Below are 13,815 nucleotides of genomic sequence, written 5' to 3' on the forward strand. Positions count from 1 at the left end.
TAACCTATTATAATATAATTTTTTGTTTGGGTCTTGTTGTAACAACTTTTAAAGCCAAAGTTTATGATGAATGGCTCAGCTGCTACGTGTTACGTAGGCAGGTTATAGGTAACGCAGGGAGGGAATAACAGCAAGCTCGACAGACGCTTCCTAAAAATAAACATTGTTCACGAGTCCCACACCTCGAGTCCGAGTCGAGTCTGAAGTCGAGTCTGAAGTCACTGTGTGTGCGACTTAAGTCACATTCAAGTCTGAAGCCTCTAACTCGAGCCCCCATCTCTGACATGCGGTCTTTATCACAGTATCAGCCTGAAAAGGGCCCAACGTGAGAGAAGTGGGGTAAAAATGAGCATCAGGGGTGACAGTTTCTGGTTTTATCCTGTGAAGTGTGTGATGCAGCAGCATCCGGGAACAGAGGTCCGATTTATCAGGCAATATTAGCTTGTTGCATATACATCGCAACAGAAGTACAGAAATGTGAAAGATATGTAACAAAACCTTTAAACCGGTACACTGGTCGCAATTTAAGGGAACCAAAATGTGTAATCTATGTTAAGAGTTGTATAAAGAAATGTTGGCCGATATATCGGGTCACGGTCTGGACGTAACGACGAGCACATCAGACTTTTTGTTAGCAGGGTTTTGTTCAGCTTTGCCAGGAAATATTTGAGAAGCTAGAGCCAAAAGTATTTCACATCCTTTCTCAAAACTGATTCGGTGCAGCTCTGAGTTTGAGGCTAAAACCAGGAAAACGTTTTGGGAAACTGGTTTTCTTGTGGAGAGCTAGATGTTCAGATTAATGCCACTCTTGTCTGTCCATTAACTATGAAGCTACAGCTGGCATCTGGTTGGCTTAGCTTACCATGAAGACTGGAAACGGGGGGAAACAGCTAGCCTGGCTCTGCCCAAAGGTAAAGAAATCTATTTAGCAACATCTCTATAGCTTACTGATTAAAATGTTACATCTTTCTTAAGAGTAAGAAGTCATTTATTTTTCTGTTGCAAAACTGAAAGAAGTCATTGGGTCAAATTAAGCAGCAAGGCTGAGTGGCGGCGCCGTATTAGCTCTATGCATGCTTCGCACCTGCCTGACATTGTTTGCTGCCATGCTATACGTCCCTAAGATGACCTTCCATCCAGCGAGTTTGTATAAAACTACATTTTGTGTGACTGAAAAGACGTCTGGGAGTTAATGATACAGAGCGGTGATATGTAATACGACAGCCCTGGATCAGGGTTAGTTACAAATGTTCAAACTCATTTCTGAGAACTCACATTTTTTTCAGTTTGTTAAATTGCTCTAAATTCTACCAGAGTATTCACAAAGGAGAAGGAACCAGCCACAGGAGCAAATCAGAGCTGCATTCAGACGGTTTAGTTGATGCAAATGAGAACCAAGACTGTGAAAATGAACTTAGTTAAACTGCTGGAAGCTTTATCAGGTTTCTACAAAGTGCACGTCTCAGTGCTGCTCTGTGGAAACATGGGCAGCAGCTAATTCACTTTAAACGTACAGTTAAAATGACCCTGAGAGAGATTACAAAGAAGCAGGATGGCGACGTGAACATGTGTCTTTACGCGTCAGCGTGCAGCCGTTTTTCCACTCCTTCCAGTATCTGTTGCAGAAAAACATCTGCCACCTGCTCTGAAAAACAAAGCGTCAGCAGCGAAGCAGCACAGATCAGTGATGGAGAACATCTGCTAGAGTCTGAATCTGAAACTATTCCTCAGCTGAGCGTCTCCAAAGAAAACTATTTCCCCCAGATGATCATCGAAGGTTCATCTTATCTGACCTTAAACTTCCAGCACATAAACACCAGCACACTTCCTGTTTGCTTCGTTGGGGAGAGTCAACAGTTTGCTTTAAATATCAATCCAATTATTCACAGAGTAGTGCGGAGGAATGTGACTGCTGTGGATGTCTAAACTAACGCTGGAGGCAGAGGAGTTATGATGTTGCACAAATTAAGCTCTTAAAACTAACTTTGCATGGTTTAAAATAGGGCTGGGGCCAAAAATGTTATCACCATAAAAACATTTCATATCATTTGATATCGATAATTATTCATTTCTTTCAAGTTTAAAGACTGATTTTTGCTCCTGAGTGAAAGTTGGACAAAGCCTCCAAGAGCCTGAAAGACAGCAGATGGTTAATTGTGTGGTTGAACTTTTCTTTATGGTCAAAACACTCGATGCCAAACAGCAGATTTCTTAACAAATCTGAGGTCGATCCTTCAAAACTATTATCGTAAAATCTTTTTCCAAAAATATGATTAGTAACTAATTTTTCAGTCCAACTTTCCTCAACAAAATAAATATTTTAATAGAAAAATTAATCCTAATTTGTTTGTGATTCAACTGAATAAAACCAAATATTTATTGACAATATATTGAACATTTATTATATTGTTGTTGAGGGAAATTATATTGGGAAAATTATCATTATTGTTTTAAAATGCCGCAGCCTTTTCAGGAGTACTGATGCTGACCATTTGAGTCCCTTTTACCGCCACAGTCTACCCATCTTCTAACTGCCCCTCCCGGCAGGATAACTCTCCACGTCATAAATCTGCACACTGTGTGCCGATCAACATGACATGTCATCGTGTACCTAACAAAATGGCTATTAGTATCTTTGAAAAAAAAATGTGAGAAAACCGTTGCTGGGGTTAATTAACCCATAACGACCTGTGGCGCTCTCTAGGAAATCCTTCCAAAACCTGAGGCACTGTTTGAAAACATCCTCCTAAAACCCCTGTAGCAGATAGAAACATGAAATAAAAAACATTTTTTGCTCTTGTGTTACTTAACATTTAAAAAAAAAAAAAAAATCAATAAACAAAGAAGACTGTTATTATTATTAGGGATGCACCGAAATGAAAATTATTGGCAGAAGCCGATTATAATGAAGGTTTGTCACATTTTTTCCATTTATAATGCCTTTTTCCCCCCATTTCATGAATTAAATAGTCAAAATGTGCTTTTTACTCAGTGCTGCCTACAGGATGGTGGGGGGGTCTGAGAGGGTCGGTAATATGCAATATGCTTTATACTTTCTGTGAATATAATCCAATTAATCTTATTTCCATACTGTACAGACGCCTTATTTTGAAAACCGGGCGTTGTCACATGTGTTTCCTCCTTGTCGCGCTGAATTCATCCAGTCCGGTTTGATAAATAATGTTGTATGTGGTTCTCGTCCGGCGTAACATGAAGACTTCACAGCCTCTCTTCATACTAAAGACACAAACTGACAGTATAAAGTCTCTAACCTGCCTGTCAGCTCGCTCTGGGCCGCTTCACTTACCGTAAAGGCTGGAATACGTGTGCACTCCGAATGTAGGCGCGACTAGCTTAATCTCCTTCTCACAGAGGAGAGACAGAAACACTCAGAGCGGGTGTGCTGGGAGACGATTCAGCAGGACAGCGTCTGCAAACGGCTCGGACACTTTAAAATGCTTCCACACTGCCAACAGGGCAACGTGATTGTTCGGTAACATTTAATCAGTCTTTTGACTTATTAGGCCAAACACAGAAAGTGCTATTTTTCCTATTTTTGGCCAAACATTCGGTGCATCCCAAATTATTATTTGTATTATTATTACCTTCAGATCACTGCAAATCTGTCTCTTTTTTGGGGTGAATCTGTCTGAAAAAGCTACTTCTTCCCCCCCCCTAATATTCTCTCCTCGCTTGCAGCTGGAAAACGCCCACAGTGACACACAGCCCAATCGAGGTTTTAATTTCTTTCACCAACGTTTTAACAGTCATAATCTGTGTCTGAATCTTCTAATTCAATGTTGTTTTCAACCCTTAAAGTCAGTTCAAAGTCAGTGCTGTGATCTGCTTAACTGTCGCTCCCCTCGCTCAGCTCAGACATTATCACTGTCTGAAACCACACAGAGGCTACAAACATTTAAAAATGCAAATCCCATAATGCATTTTGTCTCCCCCACTGGTATTTCAGAGGATCACGATGCATTTCATCAGTCACGTGTAGGGCTGAACGATTTGAGGAAAAAATATAATTGCGATTTTTCGGCCAGATATTCAGATTACGATTCCATTTCAGATTTTTTTTATTGAAGTTTTGCCAAAGTTCAATATTCACTGCCGGTCTATTTTAGACGAAAGCCTAAGCAGCCTAAGCAGCACAGAGCACATAAAGTCGGTGGGTTTTCAAAATAAAACACCCTGTGCAGACTCCCGATCAACAATAAACACTGTTAAAACAGACCAAAATATTAAACAATTTTACTACGTAGCTACTTAACCGTTGTAGAAGCACAAAAATCAAGGACAGCTTAACAAATAAGCAAAATCAGACCGGCAAAACGCTCTTATTCTGAAATGTCCATGTGGATATGCAACATTAGCCTGCAGAGAGCGGAGCGGGCTCCCAGAGAGCTGTGATCTGTAACTTTCGATTTGAAAACAATTAATCGTTCAGCCCTTGTCATGTCTTAAAAACGATGACATATACTAAAAAGGCCTTAAAGGGATAAGAGGAGCTTTAATGTGCAGATGATTGAGAGACAACACGACCTGCCGGACGTTTACTGCACCCAGAGAGCAAACCGAGTCCTTTACAACAAAGAGCACGCACTCACACCGACAACCATTTTAACATTTGTTCCCTTTATGTTTCCCCATCTATCCTTTCACTTTGGCTGCGAGGGTGAAAGGCATCACGGATTTACATCTCAGATATACGACCCTTCGCTCGCAGCGGCTGATATACGAGCTGAGCCGTCAAGAGCTTTATTAGCTGTCGGATTGATGACGGCTGAGAGGAAATAGAGAAAAATATGAAATGACACGTACTTGAAACCTGGCGCCATGTTGGCACAACTCCCCGTCCGCAGCCAGATGCAGTATGGGTCACGAGAGGCCAGGCAGGCTCTGTGGAGAGATACAGGAGGGAAGATGTTTATCATCATTTGTAATCTGCTTTCCTGGAGTCCACATCAAAACAAAACAAATTGAATTCTTCAAAAATAAAAGCCTGTATTCTAATAAAATAAAAGCACGACACCTATTCCAACAACAATCCTTCACCGCTGTGCTGAAAACTCTCCGTCTCTTTGACAAAAGAAGCGTAACAACAGTCCTGCATCTGCTGCAGCCGTTAAGCTGCCGTCTATTTAACTTAAAGGGTTGGATTTTTAAACAAGGACCCTGTTTTCACGTTTTCTGGCGTGGAAAGGTGGATAAAGTTTAGAGTCTGTGCATCATGCTGTCAGACGCCTGGTGTAACAGTCTGAGCCTGTCGCTGCGCAGATAAAGTTGTTTATCAGGGCGGCTCAGGTGGGGTCATGTGACGCCTCCTCAGCAGCCTCGCTTGGAAACTGTGGCCGTTTGAATGCAGGTAGTAATGGCTGATGGGGAGTGGGGAGGAGAGGGAGGGAGATGAGGAGGGAGAGGAGGAGGGAGAGACAGGTGGATGGACAGAGGGAGGAGGGAGAGGAAGAGACAGGAGGAGAGAGGAGGAGGAGGTAGAGAGAGGTGGAGGGACAGGAGGAGGGAGGAGGAGACAGGAGAGAGGAGGAGGAGGTAGAGAGAGGTGGAGGGACAGGAGGAGGGAGGAGGAAGAGGAGAGAGGAGGAGGAGGGAGAGGAAGAGACAGGAGGAGGGAGGAGGAGGAGGTAGAGAGAGGTGGAGGGACTGGAGGAGGGAGGAGGAGGAGGAGAGAGGAGGAGGAGGGAGAGGAAGAGACAGGAGGAGGAGGAGGGAGAGAGAGGTGGAGGGAGAGAGAGGTGGAGGGACTGGAGGAGGGAGGAGGAGGAGGAGAGAGGAGGAGGAGGGAGAGGAAGAGACAGGAGGAGAGAGGAGGAGGAGGTAGAGAGAGGTGGAGGGACAGGAGGAGGGAGGAGGAGGGAGAGAGAGGTGGAGGGACAGGAGGAGGGAGGAGGAGGAGGAGAGAGGAGGAGGAGGAGGAGGAGGAGGAGAGAGGAGGAGGAGGGAGAGGAAGAGACAGGAGGAGAGAGGAGGAGGAGGGAGAGGAGGAGGGACAGGAGGAGGAGGAAGGAGGAGGAACAGAGGAGGGAGACATAGGAGGGGGAGAGGAAGGAGGTGGAGTGAAAAAGATGGGAGGATAAAGGGGAAAACAAAATGGTGCAGAGGCAGACAGAAGGAACCGTCGAAGAAAGAAAGGTAAAGAAAAGGAGGACGAGAGGGAGGACGAGAGGGAGGACGAGAGGGAGGACGAGAGGGAGGACGAGAGGGAGGACGCCCATAGAACGTAGAGAGAGAGGATGAGAGAGAGAAAGGGGGGGGGGTCATTCTTCTGTATCAGCTGCTGCCTGTCTGAATGGCCACACACACACACACACACACTTACACGCTAAACACACACAGTGTTTTTGGCTGGCCTGACTGTGAACTGTGCGTGTGTTTAGCGTGTGTGTGTGTTTGTGTGTGTGTGTGTGTTTAGCGTGTGTGTGTTTGTGTGTGTGTGTTTGTGTGTGTGTGTGTGTTTAGCGTGTGTGTGTTTGTGTGTGCGTGAGGAAGATGAGGTTACTGTCATGTACTCCAGTAGAGAGAATAACAGAGCGAGATGAAGAGCGGGCGGAAACAAGAGCTGTTTCTCAAAACCGAGTTCGTCAAGTTCGGACTTCTGTGCAAGTTCGGCTCGGGAGTACAAACTCCGAGGAACGGGAGCTCGCAGTCCGTCAGTCAGCATGCTCGGTAAAACGGGCGGAGCGAGAACATATCCGGGTATTTGACTGTACTCGGCTAGATGCGGACTTCTGAATTGGAACAGCACTCGGGCTGCGACGTTTCACAAGAACACGAGTTTCGACGTTTCACAAGAACACGAGTTCAGACAAGAACGCAGACTGAGAAACAGCTCAGGAGTTAATGAAGGAAGGGAGGAAGGAAGCGAATAGTTGTCACTTTAAGCCCCCTCTCCATCGCTGGTACCAGCTCGCCTAGCCTCTGGCCCGCTGTCCTCCGTTTCCCATTGCAGTACCTCTCAGTGACGCTGGTCGTCATAGCAAAACCACACAAAACTGCCACCACGTAATGCATAACGCGACACACACACACACTCCAGATGTCTCCTGATTTAGGTTAAAACGTTCCAACATTACTCAGAATATAAAGACAGAATAGCGGTGTGAAAATCGGCAGCGGTCTGTGAGCCGGCTCGCCGGTTGGCTCGTTAGCTTCCTGCGCCGGCACTTGCGGAGCTCCTCAACTCCATTAACGTTTGAGCACATTTTAAATCCACCGTACATTTTCTTAAACCGTCCAGTTCTAAACAGTTGATGTCTCGAATCAAAAATTCTCAGAAGTGGATTTATAGATGAAATAGTGTACGGAAATTGTAATATATAAAACACTGGTGACGCAGTGAATAGTGACTACGGCTGCACGATTCGGAGAAAAAGTCATATTGCGATTTGATTACAATGGAACAAATGGTACTCTGAGGCTACCTGCTTCATTATCAAGGAATGTGTGAAACACTGACATTTTGAAATGTGTATTTCTCAACTTCAACAAAGATTCAACAATAAACAACATTTATAACAATAACTTTAGTAAAACAGATGTAAAACAGAACATTCATTAAATCCCTGTGCAAGAAAACGGCTCTACATCGGTACTAACAGGTTAATAACCATATTGTTCAAATTTTAATGATTTGCTGTAGAACTTCTAACTTGATTTAATGTCCCGCCCCATCCAGGCTGTGATTGGTCGGCTGACGAAGAGTGACAAGCACGTCGGCTCTGTGAAAAGTTGAACGTGTTGAACAACAAAAGGCAGCGATACAGCCAAACCCAAACCTTCCTCATCTTCCCCAGTTTTCTTCTGTCTGACAGCTTCAGCTGCTGCCGACGTCTCTCTGTCTCTGTCACAGAGCGCCGTTTCCCTCGGTGCTCCGGTGGCTCGTCCGTCTCTGATTTTAAACGAGGGGGGTTACGATACACTGCTCAAGAATCATTTTTGTGATTGCACGTAGGCTTATCTGTTTTTAGAGGCACATGCAACAGCCCGGTGTGGGCGGGGCTAATGAGCAGACTGCAGCGCACACACCTTTTCTGTTTTATTAAATCGCACACTTTGTGCGGTTATCTAATCGCACATGACCACATCGCATTAGATTAATTGTGCAGCCCTATTAGTGACGATTTTCTTAGACCAATCAGTCTGCAGTGTTTTCACGTCACCTATGGGTATCGACTCAGCTCGCTTGGAACCTCGACGGAGGTGATACGAAAAACAGTACCAGGCACAACTTTTCCCCCACGGAAAACCAAAAAAATAGGGGCATAACAGTGGGATCCAGTCACGTCTGAAGTCATTCTGAGAAAGGGCTCAAGTCATATATCTAGTCTCTTAGAGCAACTCTAGTCCCAAGTGACTGGAGAGCGAGTCCAAGCCAAACCTCAAGTGATTTAAGCAGCTAAGTTTTCCTCTTTCCAGCAAGTCTAAGAGCACGAGTCAGCACTAATTTGAGACAAGATTAAAGTGTCATCTCAAGTTCTTGAAGGCAAGTCAATGCAAGTGAAGCCTTAAGCAATTTGGGTCCAGCTTGAAATCCCTGCTGACAGGTCAAGGTCACGTGTCAGATCCTTTGAGGTGAGGCTCAGATCTGAGCTTCTTAGGGCAAGTCCACGATTTAGAGAAAGCTAGCTAATGCCTCAAGCCATGATGAGAGATAAATGACACCTCAGATCTATTAGATCAAGTCCTTAAATTAAGTAAAAAGTAACTTAAAACTCATGTAAATCAAGTCGGTGTTATTCAAAGGAACCAGCACAAAACTTTAGATATGAATGTCTAAGTGCTCAAGTCCAGATCATCCCAGAAGATGAAGAGATGATGAAGAGGTACAGAGCGACCATGTCTCTTTCTCCTTGATGGAGACACAGCTGGTGGCAGCCACTCTTTACCTCTGCAGCTGTGCTCTGCAGCATTCATTCATCCTAATTAAAATAAGTCTGATTAGTGACTGTGTGTGTCTCCGGTGATGAATGCACTCTAATTTGGGCAGTGAGCTCTGTTCAGTGTAATGACGTCTATAAATGAGGTTCTTTATGCTCATATTTAGCTATTCAGACTCGGCATCCCCATTTCCCCTCCTGCACACACTCACTTCTACAATATTGATTATGTTGCCAAATTAAGCTCCACATATTAACGCTTAAAAAGATTCCCCTCTTTCTGATTTTTCGATGTTTTCCAGAATTAACTAAATTACAGTCTTTCCCTGATTTCTATTTCTTCTCCTGCTTTATTTTAATTTTATTTTAAGTTTCAGGCCCTACTTTTTACAAGCTCCGTGTTGGGTGCAGCGGCTGAGCGGCACTCTGACGACACAACTGCTGAAGGCTACGAACAAGGCATGATGGTCCTTATCCAGCTCCAATCCCAGAACCCTCCTGTCCTCCTGTCTGTGAATGTTACACCTGGACACACAGGCAGACAGAAAGCAGATTATATTAAATAGTTTGGTAGAAGCAGAACTTGAGTATTCAGCTCAGGTCTTACTTGGATGGATTGTATACGTCGATGTCCTCCAGCAGTTTCGATCCGAAGCTGTCGTTGGGATGTGTGCTGGCCAAAACCTTCAGGACTCTGCCGTCGTCCGAGCCCAGGAACATCACCGTCCGGTCCTTGTAGGGGCCAGCCGAAACATCCACCACTATCTGAGTCAGCTTGGACCTGGGCATGAAAAAGAAAAGGTGCTCAGTGATCTGTGAGAAACTATAAAATCTGTGGCTGAATGTGAAAACCAAATGTCGAAGCCCACTAAAACAAAAACACACCTTTTACCTCTTTATTACCTGTTTCAACCTCGACTTTTTTCTCTTTCTAAAACGTGCAGACAGAAGGACATTACCAAAGGCCCCTGGGAACTTTTAATGAAACCAATCGAATCCATCTCAAAGAGAATTAACTGGTGATTTCGATTTTTGAATAACTTGAAGATATTTTTTCCAAATGATTGATTCTCCTCCAACTACCAGATTTCTCTACCAATTTTCATTAAAAGCCAACAACACACATACGACACAAAACCTTTGTATCCAAGTTTCCAAGACATATTCTACGATTGGGTGCATCTTTTATCCTTGTCCTTCTTGGAAACCATAGGGTGGAATTTAGCCCCAAAAAGAGAAATAAAAATATTCCAGCAAAGGTAAGAAACCTTGAAAATGAAGAAGTCCTTCAGAATTTAGTTTGCCCCGAAGTATGCGAATACCTTTTGATGATGGTTCGGCTCTCTTTTAAAAGTTTGAAGCTCAGCTCTGGGTTTACTTGGGTCACAACTTCACCATCTTAACTAAGGCAAGTGGCCAATCACTAATCAAAGATAATGAGTTCAATCATCAGGGTCACGTGCGCACTTGTTTTCTGGCTGGCATGAGTCACTTTGCGTCGTAGCGCATCGTAGTAAGCTGGATCGATTTGAAATAAATCAATAAATTAGGTTCCTACTGGATTACTGTGGCACAGAATGACATACAGTGAATAAAAAATTATGCCGTGGGCCAGAAAATGGCTGTTTTACCATTAGTGAGTATAATTCTGTGACATTTTATGATTTACACTGACCCTGGGGCATGAGTAACTGTGCAGTTGTCACGCAGAGTTATGTCCATGGTGCAACTCCTTTTATTTTAGTAATGCATAAATCACAACTTAATAATAATTTATGTTAAGACTAGACAAAAGTTTAACTTACACACAGCTGCTGCAACAGGCTTCAGACCTCTGGGCAAAATATGTTCTCAAAAATGTACAATTTGTCCCATTTTGCATTTAGTAAATCTCTGCACAGAGAATCACTCTCTTAAAGGGGCTATATGTAAGTTTTTCAAAGAAATTAATTTAAATTGTCATTATCTTATTGTCAGTGGGGTCAAAACTCACTCAGAAATGAAGCACACGCCTGTTTTCTCCGTTGCTTGCATCAGCCACTATTCTGCTTTTAATGTGAGGTCTCCGGGTCAGATTCAGCTCTGTTCGCGCTCCCGAGCCTCTCAGACTACAGCGACAACACGGCAGCTAACGACACGCAGTCCGCTAACACCATAAAACAACCGGCTCACAGCAAAACACCCATCAGACCAAACAGGTTGAGATGATGTCGAGTAAGAACAAAGTGAGCATTAGTAAAGCTGCAGAAACGCAGAGAAAGTCACGTTAGCTCACCGGCTAACGCCGAGCAGTTGCTTATGTTATATAATGTTAGCTTTCCACATTACTTCACCAACTAACGCTCCTGTGTACTACTGTTGATGTAGCCTGCAAGAAAGGATGTAACGTCAAAAAGTAAATGTGGAGCGATTTGTTTACTAACGTTAGCTTATAGTGATGCAGCCAGGAGCAGCCAGCTAACACTACACTAACACTACAGTAAAGTTTCTTACTGCGGTCTTATTATTATAATACAATACAATCTTGTTAAAATATTCAGTCCAGCTCACTACCCGTTTCATTATCATCCAATTCATTTAGCTGTGCTGACATTGCTGAGCCTCCGGTGAAAGATATACAGATAGTAAAGATCGTTACTGAAAGCAGCAGACGAGCTAACGATGTAGCACGTCGGCTAAATGCAGTAAATGTACCGTGATCATGTAACGAGCGTGGATTAGTTCAACCTGCAGCTGATAAAACTATTACTGTAACGTTGCAGTGGGAGTTTACCTGAGTTTCCAGCATGTTGCGTGAAGCTGCCTCCCTGTCTGTCTATAGCCGCTGTCACTCTGCCTTTTTCCCGGGAGGATTGTGCCGATATGCGGCGCACTGCGCTGAATAAAGTAACGTTACGGCGCCGGTGATGATCTGCCTCTGAGACGGGAACGTTGAAGTAACAGAGCCTGAACATGTCTTAGTGAAAAGCCGCAGCCTGCATGCTGGTGTTCCTGCCTTTATTGCAGGATTTCTGTATGAAAGCGGTTGTGTTTCAGATTATGCTCGCTCATGAGTTCAAGCGAGCACGCTTTCGAGCACACGCCTGTTAGCAATCTTAGAACCGCACTGCTAGTGACCGCTGGAAACTTCATAATGCCCCTTGAAACAGCAGCTTTCCCCACATTGTTACATCAATCAAAAACAGTAAAGGTAATTGTCAGATTTTGGTTTCACGTCCTAAAACACATTAAAGAGACAGGAGCAACTACAGCTTGTTTCAGACAGAGGCTGAAATTAAGGCCTACACAAAGAGTCAGTTTAAGACAGAAAATAATTTTTTTGAACTTTGAATCATGCAAAGCTGCAAAACAGGAGTCACAGAACTACAATATAGGACTGGAGAAGCATTTTAATAGGTCTCCTTTAAACATATGACAAGAAAACACAAGTTGATGGGCCGTGTTTCTGATACATTTCCCCTTCAATCTCCGTTGTACCGATATCGAGTCAATACACTGTGCAACCCTACTGTGAAAGTTGTTCAGTTGTCATCATGTGACCTAAGTAAGAAACTTTCTTTTGGAGACATTAGCTGAAGAAGACCAGAAAAAAAGCTCGCAAGTGGACACTGAGGTAAGATTTTTGTCTGTCTAGACTTTATCATCGCTTTACTTCTCTACACATAAGGTCACATAAATAAATAAAAATCTTTCACTTTGTTGTTTTATAAGTGGCATGCTGGGAAATCAAAGCATACAATGGGTATGGAGGACATAAACAGAACAGCTCAGGGTGCTCTGACTGTCCCAGACTGATGTTATGTAACAGAGGATCCGCGCAGCCCTGTGGACATCCACATCATCATTATCTGGGTCGGCTTGGGCATTTCCAGAGCAGAGGCTAATTCGAACGTGGAATTAAGAGTCTCATTCATATTCCAGACTGGTAATTAGAATCCATCAGAAACTCTTTTGAAACCTGCAGACGTAGATTATAAAAGGTCAGATACTTTCAGAGCGTCGAGGCGGAGGCAGAGATGGAGAGAACTTCCTGTGAGCCGACGACTAATCAAAGCTGATGCCGATGATTATCCTCCCTGCTTCAGGTCAGGGTGGTGGTGGATTCGCTGCCTGCAGTAACTTTAAAACTCGCCTCTTCCGGGTACAGTTGACATTCTCCACTTTCCTCTTGACATCTCAGATCTCTTTCTCTCTCATTAAAGCTCCCAGGAGAGTTTGTCCCTCTGCTATCTGGGTGGAATAAAGCTGAAACCTGAGTTACCGCTGGTTGCTGCTGATTAAACTCGCTGTAAAGTCAAAAATTCAACAATCTTTTCAAATACATTTCCACATTTAGATGCAAAGATATGTTCAAAATTCCTGTCACAGTCAGGGAGCGCGTGATGACGACTCTACAGTTCGCCGGCTCTGACATTTTTACGACGGAGATCATTTAAATGTTGCATCTTGTAAATCACAGTGTGCCTCAGCGGTACGCAAATGTCTCCAAAAAAACACGACGTAATGATCCATCACAGGGTAGCAGAGCAAGTAAATGTTATCATCCATCACAAATCAGACAACACCAAGTCAATAAAAGTGGCACTTAATGTCAGAATGTAGACATGAATTACTCTCCAGTGTTTCACTAAAACCAGCTCATTTTAATAAACTGGGAAACAAAGACGTGGATACAAAAATTGGCTAGGGGTGAGTCACTATCTGCTGTGATGTAACCACGGACGAATTCAGAATAACCTAGCCTTCTGAGACGGTTTCTGAGACCACCTGACATGCTCCTGTGTGTGATGAGGGTTACTGGGTAACGCTGGTTCCTTTTATGCGAAACTAATTTTCTAAATTCCACATCAACAAAAGAAAATGACATTCCACATTACGGTGCAATTACTCAGCTCAGGGGAGGAAGCTGTTCAAAGCG

At 43.7% G+C, this 13,815-nt stretch overlaps 1 protein-coding gene across 1 annotated transcript in view; it reads right to left on the bottom strand.

Annotated features, from left to right (window-relative positions):
* The window catches only part of LOC123976716 (semaphorin-6D-like), a 195,838-nt gene that overhangs the window by 56,130 nt on the left and 125,893 nt on the right, over nucleotides 1–13,815 (bottom strand). Inside the window, exons 17-19 of the mRNA XM_046059061.1 lie at nucleotides 9,505–9,678; nucleotides 9,282–9,422; nucleotides 4,825–4,902 (exon numbers count right to left, since the gene is read on the bottom strand). Coding sequence (XP_045915017.1) covers nucleotides 4,825–4,902; nucleotides 9,282–9,422; nucleotides 9,505–9,678 — 393 coding nt within the window. The remainder of the gene's footprint in view (nucleotides 1–4,824; nucleotides 4,903–9,281; nucleotides 9,423–9,504; nucleotides 9,679–13,815) is intronic.

The sequence above is a fragment of the Micropterus dolomieu genome, linkage group LG09, assembly GCF_021292245.1.
Source record: "Micropterus dolomieu isolate WLL.071019.BEF.003 ecotype Adirondacks linkage group LG09, ASM2129224v1, whole genome shotgun sequence".
Lineage (NCBI taxonomy): Eukaryota > Metazoa > Chordata > Actinopteri > Centrarchiformes > Centrarchidae > Micropterus > Micropterus dolomieu.